Genomic DNA, 13,688 nt, shown 5'->3' on the forward strand with positions numbered 1-13,688 from the left:
TCCCATGGTCTTTTACCATGCTTATCTGGAAAACACCAACTCTAGTGAAATCTACTCTAATGACTCCATGTTTACACTCAGGCAGCTGAAGATGGTTAGAGAAAAGCCTGAAGTCATGCCGATTGTTCCCAACTTATAGTCATGACCACTCTTGCAAAAGGGCCTTTAGTCTTGTCTAGGAATCCAATTAAATTTCACTAGTCTACTGTCGGTCCCTTTCTCCAGAACAATCATTTTTGCCTTCTCTTTCTTCAAATCTCCAGAATCTCTATCCTGTTACACTTTGGTTATGGCCTTGATTCCTGTTGCATTGAGTAAATACAAACAGTCAAAAATGAATTTCCACGTGTTCCCACAACCATATCTTCCAACCTATCTGCATGTATGCCAATATGCACTATCTTCTCTCCTTATTATGGATGGATTGTACTCCTAGGTCCAAACCCTCCCTTTGTACACTGGATCCCATTACTTATCTCCTATTCCAGAGCAGTTCTCCTGTCTTTCTCCTACATCTGAGTTTTCCACTCTTTACTGCATTATCCCATCAATATGCAGAGATTGTATATTTTCTCTGATAAAAAAAATTTCCCCCAACCTCAAATCCCATGCCAGGAACCCCACCCATTATTTATTTCAGTGGCCTCCTCACTGTTCTCCCTGCTTCCAACCTTGACAGCCACCTTCCATGCGCCTACCATTTTCCAAACTGCACGTAGAGTGGACCTTTAGAAAGTAAGTCAGATTATGTCACTCTTCTCACAATTCTTCCCTGGTTTCCCATCTCAGAGTAAAAGCCATAGTCATTTAAATGGCTCACAAAATATTATATCAGCGATGCTCAACCTTTATGGTGAATCAGAATCACCTGAAGAGATTTAAGATCTTCAGATGCTTTCCATTCCCCAAATAAGATACAACTGGAACTTTAGTGGGGCCCAAGCATCAACACTGTTGATGGCCTGCATCCTGCCTAACTCCTTATCTCTTACCCCTGATATCTCTGATATCTCTTACCCTTCTGCCCTACTGCCTCCTATCCCCACTCTCTGTGCACCTTGATCCAGCCAAATTGGTCTTCTTGACATTCCTCTCCATCATGCCCAGCTAGCTTCCATTGTAGAAATTTTGCAGTGAATGTTCCTTCTGCCCAGATCAATTCCTGTCCCCCCCTCCCCATTATCTTCATGGCTCATACCCTCTCCTCTTTCAGGTATATTCAGGTGTCACTTTCTCGGAGATGCCCTCTGAGATCACCCAATATGTGATGGCAACATCCGTCTTCCTGCTTCTGCTCCCTTTCATTCTTACCCTTCCAGTTTTTCCTTATAGCACACATTTACGTGCTGGTTTTCTCTCCACTACAACATACTCTTCATTTGGGCAGGGACTTTGCTTGTTCTGTTATACCTCCCAATGCCTAGAACAGTGTCTTGTAAATAATAGATGCTCATTGAATATGTGTTGAATAAATAAGTAAAATGACAAGTTCAATCCACTCAATTTTTTTCAGCCAGAGAGGAATAAAATGGGTAAGCTTATCTCACTATTGCATAGGGTCTAGAATTTGTTTTTCTGCCCCAGTCCTCCAAAATCATTGACATTGGCCATTTGATATGACCGTCTTTTGTCTTGGCTTTTGTTTCAACTCCTCGGTTTTCTAGCTAGGATTAGAGCTGGGCCCTGAAGTCCAGCAGTTGGCTGGAGCCTTAATGCTCCAACTGGAGCTTGTCAGTTCCCCTTTCCCTATCCTACTCTGGGACTTAAGCAGACTAATGGCCTTACAAATTGATGCTTTCTCATTGAACACTGCTGCTGTCAGCATCACCACCCACTACCTTATTGCTATAATAACCCTCAGAGCTTACATCCCCACTGAACCATGTAGTCTGAAGTACTATTTACTTACCCTTGGGATCCTCTGGCTAGGACAAGAGTTCTAATCTTACCAATCCTCATTTTCTTTTCTTCCTAGGAGTCTTTACTACTGAGGTTCTAGAATAATTTGTTCTGCACCATTTTAGTTAGGCTATCAGAAAATAAATCCAGCCTTGTTAATAACCAAAGACTTCTCTATTTCAGTGCTACACACAAATCCTTCATTCCTAGTCAGATTCTTATCCCCAACCTAGAATTTCTTTATCTATTCTCAGAAATTACTTGTTTTATGACCCAGTTCCTCCTAAAATAATCTGACAGGCTAAGTCTCATTAACACGCTAATGCTAATAACAGTTTAAAGTCATAGTCTTCCAAGATGTATTTGCATTTTAACCGAGATTGATTTTCTATGGTGTAATTTCAGAATGTTGCTGAGTCATCATCATGGCCTCCTAACTGTTTCCAGCTTCCTCATTGCCACCTCCAGTTTTTCTAAATACAACAGCCATATGATTTACCAAAATATGAGTCAGATCTGTTCAAAACCCTCCTAAGTTTCATCTCACACAGAGTAAAAGCCCACTTAGAATGTCCTAGACAGCTCTGTGTTAGCATGTCCCAGAATTTAGCATGCATTTGAATCACCTGGGAATCCTGTTAGAATGAGATTCACAGTCAGAAGGGCTGAAGTGGGACCTAAGAGTCTGCATTTCTAACAAGCTCTAAGATAATGCTGATGCTACTAGTTCATGAGACTACACTGTGAGTAACAAGATTCTGTGCGATTTGCCTCCTCCCTACCATCTGGCCCTCTACCTCTCTGACCTTGTTACACTTCTGATAATATCCCTTATTTCTGGAGCTAAACTGGCCTTCCTCATAGTCTTAGGACATCCAGGCATGTTTCCACACTAGGGTCTCTGCACTGACTGACCCTCTGTCTGGAAACGCTTCACCCAGATATACACCTCCCCTCCCCCTGCCCCACTTTAAGTATTTATTCCAGTACCAGTTTCTTAGTGTAGACTTCCCTGGCCATTTGACTTAACAAAGCACACCGTCTTCTTCTCCACGTCCCTCTTCTCTCTCTCCGACTCTATTTTTCTCCTTAACACTTATCACTACTGAAATACAGTGCATTTTATTTATCTTGTTTATTGTCTGCTTCCTCCACTAGAATGTAAATGTATGAAGGCATTTTGTTTTCATTTATGTTCACTCCAGTGACTAAATTACTGGCCAATCTATGGAGGGTGCTCAATAAATAATTGTTGAATGAATGCATTAAAAGATTCAGTTATATTTTTCAAATCACAATTTTTCTGCTTAAGCACAAAGTCCTGGGAAGAGGAAGAAAGAAACAAATTTGTTCTAGTTTAATTAGGCTAGTTTGGTACAGGTGAATGTCTCCCAAGACTTGCAGATCAGAACTCATTTTCTTAGTCCTTATTTATACAGGTTTCTTTGGGAAGAGCAGAAGGAAGATGTTAGAAGGGATCAGGAACTACCTTCAAGTAAGAGGCACTTAATGAGACTAGTAGCACAATTAAGAACAAGCACAGCCTGAGATCTTGATGGGATCTATTTAAAGCTTTGATTAGATTGTGAGGATAGTTTTTCACAGTGATGCAGGCTTTCCTGGAAGGCAGTCACTATATATAGAATTCCTGTCAAAGATGCTAGAGAAGAAGTTTGGCCTTTTGTGGAATATTGACTTAGAAGACCTGTGAGGTCTCTTCTGTCTGCACAGATCAGAAATCAGCGACAGAGAGCAGGAAGCCACTGTGCGAGATGCGCACGGCTAGTTGCCCAAGGAAGAAGCCCCAACCACAGTTCATGTGTTCTCAATCTCACGAACTCCCAGTGAGCTTTAGCAGGTGAGAAGGTTATTGTTTGCTGGTTGGTTTTGTGTTTTAACGGAAGCTGGTCAAGACCTTGCAAATTGAACAAAAATTCATTTTATTATTATTACCTATTGTCTGTCTAATCAGTTTTCAACTGTCTGTTTTTAGTTGAAAGAAATATATACTACAAGCAAACTTCACCTTGATATTTTCCGGTATAATTTCATAAGGACATTCTTTACTACCCCTCTAGTAAATCAGAAAACTGAATAAATATGGTGTAATAAGTAGTTGGGGACTTGATTTTCAGTTTTAAACTCATAAGTCTTCTTTATCAGCAGAATACCAGGGAGTAAAAATTATTCTCTCCTTCTTTTATTGCATTATCTTTTTTATTATGTCACAATTTTAAGTTAAGCTTGTTACCAGCTCTTAGTTAATATCTACCCTGATATTGGTTCCCCTACAGTGAACCTGGCATGTATGGGGTTAAAAGTAAAAACCTGCATTCCCAGTTTCCTGGGTCTTTAGTTACACTCATATGTTTCTTTAGCCTCTGACTCCCTGAGCTGTACAACCAAATAGAAGTTACAGATTGTTGAAGTCCAGATGTCCCCACGCCAGACTCCCACTAAAGTTGTGGCTAATCCCAGGACCTTGAAGTTCTTTTACAGAGAAACCAATGTCCAGAGAATACCAAGAAACTGAAGCTTCCCAGACCCGACTTCTTGGCTTCCTGACGTCAGAGGCTACCTTCCCCCATGGAGATAAACAGCCAAGGACACTCATCTGAGAGATCCTTTGTCTCCTCTGCTGGAAGCAGCCCCAGACACAGGTGGATGGGAAAACGCTGACCAAGAAGTCTGTGGTCCCCCTCCCCTACCTAAAACCCCAAATAAACACCCCTACTCATTTCTTAACAGGGAGTAAGCAACTTTTGGGGCACTGATCCTTGCTTTGCTCCCTCTGCCTGGCAAAGTAAAGCTTTCCTTTTTCTCCCAAGACTCTGTTCTTGTTATTTGGATTGACACTGGAAACAGAGACCGAACTTTTGCTAACAACTTTAGGAAATATTAAATAGAGCTTTGTAGTTACAAATCCCTCACATACACATTCTCTCAGGTAATCTTCAGGACTGTCTTATTAGTTTAGGGCTCTAATCACACTATTTATTAATACTTCTACATGTATTATTTTTTAAAATAGTGACAAAACCCATAAAAGGTAGAAATTCTTATCATCATGATGAAAATCTTGAAGCCCAGAGATGTTAAGTAACTAGTCACATTTATACTTTTTATTTTTAAAAATGAACTGGGGCCAGCCCTTGTGGCCACTGGTTAAGTTCAGTACCCTCTGCTTCAGCAGCCTGGGTTCAGTTCCCAGGTGTGGACCTATACCACTTGTCAGTGGCCATGCTGTGGCGGCAGCTCACATACAAAAAGAGAAAGATTGGCATGAATGTTAGCTCAGGGCAAATCTTCCTCAGCAAAAACAAAACAAAACAAAACTGGATTCAAATCCATGTTGATGTGCATGCAAAGCCCAGACTTTTAATTCCCCCACTGTGGTCATTTTACAGATGAGGAAAGTCTTAGAGAAGCCAAGTGATTTAAGTGATTTGCCCAAAGTTATACAGTTAAGAAGTGGAACAACCAGGAAAGAAAACCAGATAGTTTGTCTCCAAGATGAGAGTTCTTTCTGTTCTTCATAACAGATTTTTAAAATATTTATGACATTTAACAACAGCATAAGAAACAACAATCTAAGGTGAAAGCTAATGGAATGGCTACATATTTAAAGAAAAAGAAGTAGTAAAACCTAAATAATAATAAACTAAATTTCACAGCACAGGCTGCAAAATTATCAATAGCCCAGTCTAAAACACCTTTATTTCATCGAATCTCAGGTTAGAATTTTCTCAGTGTGGATATTTACAATTTAGTTTTACATACATACAAATGTCAAATTAAATTCCATATGGTTAAAAGACATAAAAGTAAAAAACAAAAGAATAAAAGACTCACAAAATGTAGGAAACTGTATGTACATACTTGGAAAGGGAGAGATTTTCTTAAACAATACTGAAGCCCTTAGAAAATATACGTGCGTATCTTACATATATGACTACCTAAAGCTTTTATGTGGTAATTGATATCCTATATCTTTATGATTCATATATTATTTTGGAAATACTAGGATGTAGGAGCTGTACCCAGTTTGTATTAGTACAAAGAATGTAAGGGATATGGGTCGTGTGTGTTTATAAGAACCTAAGAATAAAACAAGACCTTACTTATATGTATCCACTTGATTGGCTACTTCAGAAAGTTACAAGAGTCTCTTATGGCCTCACTATTTCCATGCTTTGCATACTCTTACTCAATCCCCACGCATCAGCTGAAGTGATCGTCTTGAAAGATAAAAATGAATCATGACATTCCCCTATTTCAGCAGCATTTTTTGCCATTCAAATAAAATCCAAATTCCTAACCAAGGGCAGCAAGGTCCTCTTAATCTATCCCCTGCTCACTAACTTCATTCTGTGTTCTCTGATTCAACAGGCTCCAGTTCATGTTGATTTTGAATCGGTTTCTTGAATGCACCTTCAGGCCTGTGCCTATGCTAAGCCTTGTCTGGAAGGCTTGTCTCTCTCTCTTCAACAAGACCAGCCCCTAATCAGGCAGATCATAGCTAACACTTTATCTCCTCAGGAAACTGTACCTGATCACTGTTCCTCAAGTAGATTTCCTCTTTAATTTCTACAAAGCACCCTAGCATTTATCACAATTTAAATCATTTTGTTTGGTCCTCATGTATTTTAGTTTCTTTCTCTCTCTCTCTCACCAGACTCTATATGTCATGAATCCAGTGATCATTTCCCTGTGGTTGAGTTTACCTCTAGTTCCTAGATCAGTGACTGGTACATAACTGGTACTTAGCAAAAATGAGTGCATACAAAATAAATAAGTGAATATGTATGTTTTAAAAAAAATATTTTATTGGTTGTCTGTATATTTTCTTGGCGAAAAGAAAGTAAATTTTCTCTGGAATGATACAGTATAGAAAGAGATTGTAGAGTGTGGGATCTTTGGCTTCTAAAATGGAATAAAAATATAAACTACAAATTTCGATCTATACTCATCCTCAAGAAAACAAAATTCTTTTTAACAGTAGACACTATGAAGGAAAGTGACTCTTCTAACAACCATTCAGTATACTTACGCTGAGGTTTAAATTCATTTATATCCTATAAGTACCTAGTAAATCCTAAAATGTCTACCCTCCCCTCTCCCCCAGACAACATATAGGTCCATTCACTCACCCATTCTCACCCGCCCTCCCCATCACCCCCAGTAATTGGCGGATGCCATATTAAACTTCCAGGAGCCAGTGGACCTCTCGACAAAAACAAGAAATAAATATTTTAGGATCAATCCCTGGGCCCTGGGAAACTGGGATGAATATAACAAGGATGAAGGAGTTAGCAGTCATTGCTAACATTTCAAGGCCATTCACTTTCTTAAAGGCTTTACTACTACTTGGAAACAGGTTTATGTCAGCATCATCAGTTTTCAAAATAATTATACTAATGTAGTGACTGCAAAAATTACTAGGCTGACACCAGGGAACCATAACAATAGCAGCAGCAGGTAAAGGACATCATAGGAAAGGCACAGAATAATGCTAGAACCTGTAGCAGGATAATTTTTACGGTCATCGAAATGTTCTCCAATAAGGCATCGAGTTTGCCTTTTGAACAAGGAACTTAGACTTGGGGTCGAAATTAGTCTGCTGTTAAAGGTTACAAAGAAAAAGTGAATACCACCATTTCTGCTGTAGTTGACATTCATTCATTCATTCCACAATTATTTACTGAAGGTCAATCATTGTGATTTTCACTGTACTAACCACTGGAGACAACTTTAAGCAAAAATCATTCAGTTTTCTCACGGAAGTTGATAGAGCCTGAGGAAGAATTGCTTCTATACATGTTTATAAACTATAGCCCAGAATAAAAACTAGCTTCATGTTTTCCACAAAAAGGGCTTTCTAAGCCTTTTTTTTTGGGAAAGTAACTTTTAAGTGATTGTTATATAAAAATAAGATATAAATACAGATTTTCACTTTTGGAAATAGAAACAGACATTTGTAGGAAACTTATTTGTTGACAAGATTAACTCTTACTCACAGATAGCTTCACATAATCACAAGTAAAGATAAGGCTTTCGTTTAAAAACAAGTGCAGTGTAGAAAATACCCTGAGTCATTTGAAAGAACTGGATAACCTGTATGATATTTGGAACGGGATTTGAAAAACCTTTTCAGTCCCCATGTGTATACGTCCCTGACCCTGCTCTGAACAAAATACCAGGTCATGTTTTCTAGCTTTGGAAATCCTTTGGAAACAGGTCCATTAGACACACCAGAGAGGGCTTTGAATTCCCTCTACTGGTGCACTGAATCATCTCAAAATCTTCTTTAAATCAAAAGAAGGTATAATTTAACTGAAAACTCTATGTCAAAGTTAAAATAAAAACAAAAGAAATAACCCAATCTCAACTAAGCAACTTCAATATGAGAGACAAAATGGTAGACTATGAATGAAGAACTATGACCAGTACCTTTTGGATGCCTGCTTGGGACTCCAGAACATTATTCTCTGATCCATTGCTTCGGTTGATCATCCGCCACATTTGGGAATACATGCTGTCCCTCTCAAAAGGATTCATTCCCTTCATGCGGACATGCTCATACACTGCGGAGTCCAGGACTGTGCCGTAAGGGATGTCTGTTTGCTTGGAAAGGTCCTGGAGAGACCTTGATTATTGGGAGAGAAGAGAAACACAATAGAGAGCACTGAATATTTTCAAGTGGAAATAAAGTTAAGGGAGGCAATTGGCAATAAATGTGAAGATAAGGATGTCAAATTCCTTTTATTTTCTTGCTTCTTAATATTAAGATGTCATATACAAGGAGAATTGCTGTTAGGGTATACAGTACTGTAACAAATCATGAGAAGACAAAATCATTACTGAAGGAAAGGTGACAATTTCTATCAGTAAGGTAATGTTTTTTTTGGTGACCCTTCACTATGAAAAAAATCTAGCAATCTTATCAAAGCAAAGACAAATTAAATTAGATTGCTAGATAATCATATAGTCATTTGGTTTTTTAAAAAAATTCAATGTTATAAACATTAAACCTATATCCTTTCAGGTGATAAGGCTTAAATATTTTTATAAAATAATTACATTTTACATAAACAACATGTTTTGAGATCAAGTGTATACGTAAAAATTAGTATTCATGATAGTAGTTACTTGTTGGCTGGCCACTACATAAATGCCAGTCTACTGACAAATATTATCCTCACAGCAATGCCTCATGTTCAGAACTATTTCACCCATTTTATAGATGAGGAAAATTAAGTTGGGAGAAGAACTGACTTGCTCAGTGTGGCACAGTCAGTGAGGGATAGAGATAGGATTCATATGTAGATCTTCTGGCTCCCAAGTCCATATTGTTTCTACTGTAGGATGCTTACTCTTGTATCTATATTTCCTTCGCTACATTTGCTTTAGGGCTGTGTGTGTGTGTGTGTGTGTGTGTGTGTGTGTGTGTGTGTGTGACTTCTATTTGTATTCAGATAGAGTAAATTTCATGCATCTGGGAAGCTGCATATGTTTTCAGCTTTCTTTTTTACAGAATAATGCTCCAGGATTCTCAAATCAGTCTTTGAGGTACACATGGTATCTACTCGTCTCCTGTTATCCATCTCTAGATTGGTGGTTGATTTCCTTCATTTCAGTGTCTAAGCCACTTTATACTTTCTAACTTGGAGAACTAATTACTACTCCACTGGAACTCATTGAATTTGTATAGGCACCCAACTCTAATGACTGACGCTTAAGAACAAATATGTGTCTTTGGCATATTGTTCAAAATTAAATGCTGGCACGCTTCAAACTCGCTAACCCCTGGGAATGGGAGCAGATGCTTTGAAACACTATACCACATTTTGAACAAGAATAAACATCCACAGCCCTTGACAACCATGGGCCATGAATCTCATGTAATGTATACCTCTGACCTTTTGGTGTGTGTCTGGATGGAGTTTGCTAAAAATTTCCTGGGCGGGGGGGGGGGGGGGGGTGCTCTTTGCAACCAAAACCAGTATTTTGTAAGGGTATTGGGAATAATCTTGCAGATCACTAGTTTCTGTCATGTGTAAAATTGTATTGCAAACAATAAATTATGGGCTGTATTTGTTAGAGGAGTATTTGTGCCAATTTCTAACGGTAACTTTCAGCAAAATTTAATTTGAGTTTTACTGAGTTTTATGTTGTTGGTGTATATCATTTTCTCTGTGGAAACCACCATGATAATTCCTTTTTGCTATACACTTCTGCTGCATAAAATGATGCATTTAAAAAGGATTATTTGAAAAGAAGAATTTTCTGGAATCTTCTACAGCTATTGAACTAATTCTACCACTTGTAAAAGATAAGGTAAAGTGACAGAATAAGCAAAAATTGAGGGCAAGAGCAGGAATAAAAGTGAACTACAAGTAGCTAGTGTGCAACTTAACACCAGAGTGACAGGGCATTTTCTCCTGGGACATATCATAATTATCTTGGAAATAACATAGCAATAAAAATTTCGTTTCAAAAGAGCAATTTAATTCTCATTTACTGCTGTTTCCAGTACTAGGAATAAAAATGTATTCAAAATATTAACATTTTACCATATTTCCCAGTGTTTAGTGGAGGATGCTCTTAAGTAGTGACATAGGGGAAAGAAATGAAACATCTCGATACAGGTTGTAATAGCAGGCCTCATTCCTTGAATTTCTATAAATACAAGGGCCAAGGCTTGGTAGATGTACAGATCTTGCACCATCTAAAGCCTGAAGGTTTATGGCTGGAGAAGGCTTATTAGGGTCCATCAGAAACTGTCTGGGCACAGGATTCGCCACTTGCTGCTGGGTAGTCCCAGCGATCAGTCTTGGTTATGGCTATCAAAAGGCTTCAATTTGGTGGCAGAGAGATCATAGTCTAGGGGTGAAATTTTTTTATGCCTATATCTAAATATATAACAGGTTTGCTCAAATAGTCATACTGGTAAAATACTGCTAAATAAATTAATGCTGCCTCTTAGCTTTCCATGAAAAGAAAATCGAGATCAAATGTTGGGATCTTTAATATAATCAGGTTTCTGTGATATAGCATTGCCATAAATGTTAGCTTTACAAGCTGAATATAGAATTATAATACAAACAGTTTAGTTGGTGAAATGGTTTTGTACATAATAATTTTTTGTGTGTGTGTGTGTGTTAGGAAGATTGGACCTGAGCTAACATCTAGTGCCAACTTTTTTCTTTTTGCTGGAGGAAGATTGTCACTAGCTAAGATCTATGCCAATCTTCCTCTATTTTATGTGAGATGCCACCACAGCATGGCTTGATGAGGGGTGTTAGGTTGGTGCCTGGATTCTGAATCTGTGAACCTTGGGCCGCTGAAGCTGAGTGCATGAACTTAACCACTATGCCACTGGGCTGGCCCCCACAATAAATTTTTTAGAGAAATATCTTAATATATTGTCTGTGTGAAGTTCTTAATTCCAAAAAGGGTAGTTTATTTTCAATGTACTTGAAATTTAGAATAGAGAGCATTTTCTAACTTAGAACAAAGGCATATTCCCTCTAGCTTCATTTCTGATATCAAGTTCAGCTTATAAATTTGCCTTGAGTTATGCTGGCAATAAAAATTACAGCTTATCTGATTCAGTATTATTCCATTATAGTACAGCAAGATAGTACCAAAGGTGACAAAAATAAAATGAAGGAAAATGAAATGAGCACAGGTAGCTATGGTAGAGAGAGAAGACTGTTTTAGGAGCCCAACACAGAAAGGGAGTGCCTATTATAAGAGGCCATTTTGTTATTTGCATGCTAATAAGAGTTTAGAGCAAGAGTAGCAGAAATGCTAACATCTATATTATGAGCCCTTAAAGAAGTCTAGTAGGTTATTCTACAAGTGGTAATCCTCAAAAAACTGTATCTGAAGGTCAATATCTGAGTGGATGTTGTTTAGAAATGTCCAATCATTGTTTTAAAATGCAAAACAATTCTAAAATAATTAATAAGTATCTAATATATAAATTAATCAACCATGACAAACATTGACATTTCTTTTTTAACAATTGGCAGTGTTTATCCAGACAGCAGAAAGAATGGGAAAATTTAGAGCATTCCAGAAAAGAGTGTATTGTGAACATATTCATACTACTATATTCCATTTCTCCTCCTCACCACACAAAACCCTCATATAGTCACTCAGAACTCAGCAAATGATCACTCTGAGAGTCTATTCAACCTGAGCCCTCATCTGCCAACCCCATACCCCAGCTCGTGCACACAAAGTAAAAAGTGTGAGTGTCCATAGCTCTAAGTGGTGAATTACAAAAGAAAGAAGATGCTTTGCCACTTGAATCAGCCTTATTTTCCCAACTTCTTACTAAGGGTCTTCTTTTACTCTTCAAACTGGTGTCCTATACAACTAGCAACCCAGGGTTACTAAACAATACTGAGAGCTAATAGGTAAGTGATGTTTAGTTATTAGCATGAACATTACATAGACCGAGAAACTGTAATTTAGGGCACTTCTGTAAAAGTAGATTTTTGGAAGCTGGGTGGATCTAGGCTGATTGCTAACCCTCTCTATGAGAAGAATAAACAAAACCCTTCAAGCACTGAAAATTAATTTTGATGAATGTGATGGTCTGATATTAGATATACCTGATAGCAATAGCTTTGACACTGGATGGGTAGGTTAGATTTTAGAGTCAAGTGGATCTGTTTTTTGTGAGCTGTGTGATGTTAGCCCCTATTATTCTTACTTTCCTCAACTATCAATGGAGAGAATAACATTGTCCTCCTCAAAGAGTGATGATAAGAGGACTGTTACATCAGCATTTGATCAAGTTATCTATTGTTTCCATATGAAGATTATTAATATAATGTTTCCTATCCTTATCATGCCCAACTTAATGATTTCTAATGGATTTTTGTGTGTGTGGCAGGATGACCCCTTACAAATATTGTCGAAGAAGAGATTCATGAATTGAAGTTGAATTACTGTCTATTTCCTTTCCAAGTACCAGACTGTATGAATCTATGATACTAAATGGTCATAACTTTCTTCATAGCAAATTCTTTGGGACATTTATATGACTTTGTGTTAATGAAATTGTTACGATGAATGTGTTGCAACTTAACGTTTGTAAAATTGTCAGCTAGTTAAAAATCTATCTATCCCCTCTTCAGTGAACTTTGACTCATATTTTTACCTATTTAAGAACAGAATAGCTTACCCACATACATTTTAAAATAATTCTCATAAGCCTCTCTTTTCCATCTCTATTTCCTTCTTTTCTTCCAACCCTCCTTCCTTCCTTCTTTTCTTTCTTTTTTAAACATTTGAGCTTGATTGTGTGGAATGCTCACCAACAAACAACACGAGAGAGCTGCCAGTTCTATCTCTGGGGAATTGAAGTCTAATCCCATTTTTGATGGAATGGAACAAGTCAACTCCAGGTATCATATCAGAAGGGACTTTTCTTCAAGGGGAGAAAAACGGACCATGGTTGATAGGCTAGGTGCTAGATGCTTCAAGTGAAGGGGCTGACCGTGGAAGAGAGACAAACAAGTAGGGTGTATTAAAAGTGTCCTCCAACTCAGTGCAGGTTCTTTCTCTCACCCTCTCTCCCCAGTTTCCTCCTCTGGATGTTGACTTCAGTATCTGCCAAATGACAGATATGGTTGTAGCTCCAAGAGTCCATCAGCAACCACATAAAGAGCTCGCCTGGTGCCCACTGCTGTTCCTGATTGCAGCGGCCGAGAGCTATCGTGGGTAGAGTACAGAGGTAGGTTTTCCAGCAGAAAAAGTGCTCTAAAATTTAA

General features: G+C 38.1%; 1 protein-coding gene across 1 annotated transcript in view; it reads right to left on the reverse strand.

Annotated features, from left to right (window-relative positions):
• GRID2 (glutamate ionotropic receptor delta type subunit 2) overlaps positions 1-13,688 on the reverse strand; it is a 1,375,518-nt gene that overhangs the window by 216,097 nt on the left and 1,145,733 nt on the right. Inside the window, exon 13 of the mRNA XM_070612619.1 lies at positions 8,350-8,545. Within this exon, the coding sequence (XP_070468720.1) occupies positions 8,350-8,545 (196 nt within the window). The remainder of the gene's footprint in view (positions 1-8,349; positions 8,546-13,688) is intronic.

Source organism: Equus przewalskii, chromosome 3 (assembly GCF_037783145.1).
Source record: "Equus przewalskii isolate Varuska chromosome 3, EquPr2, whole genome shotgun sequence".
Classification (NCBI taxonomy): Eukaryota; Metazoa; Chordata; class Mammalia; order Perissodactyla; family Equidae; genus Equus; species Equus przewalskii.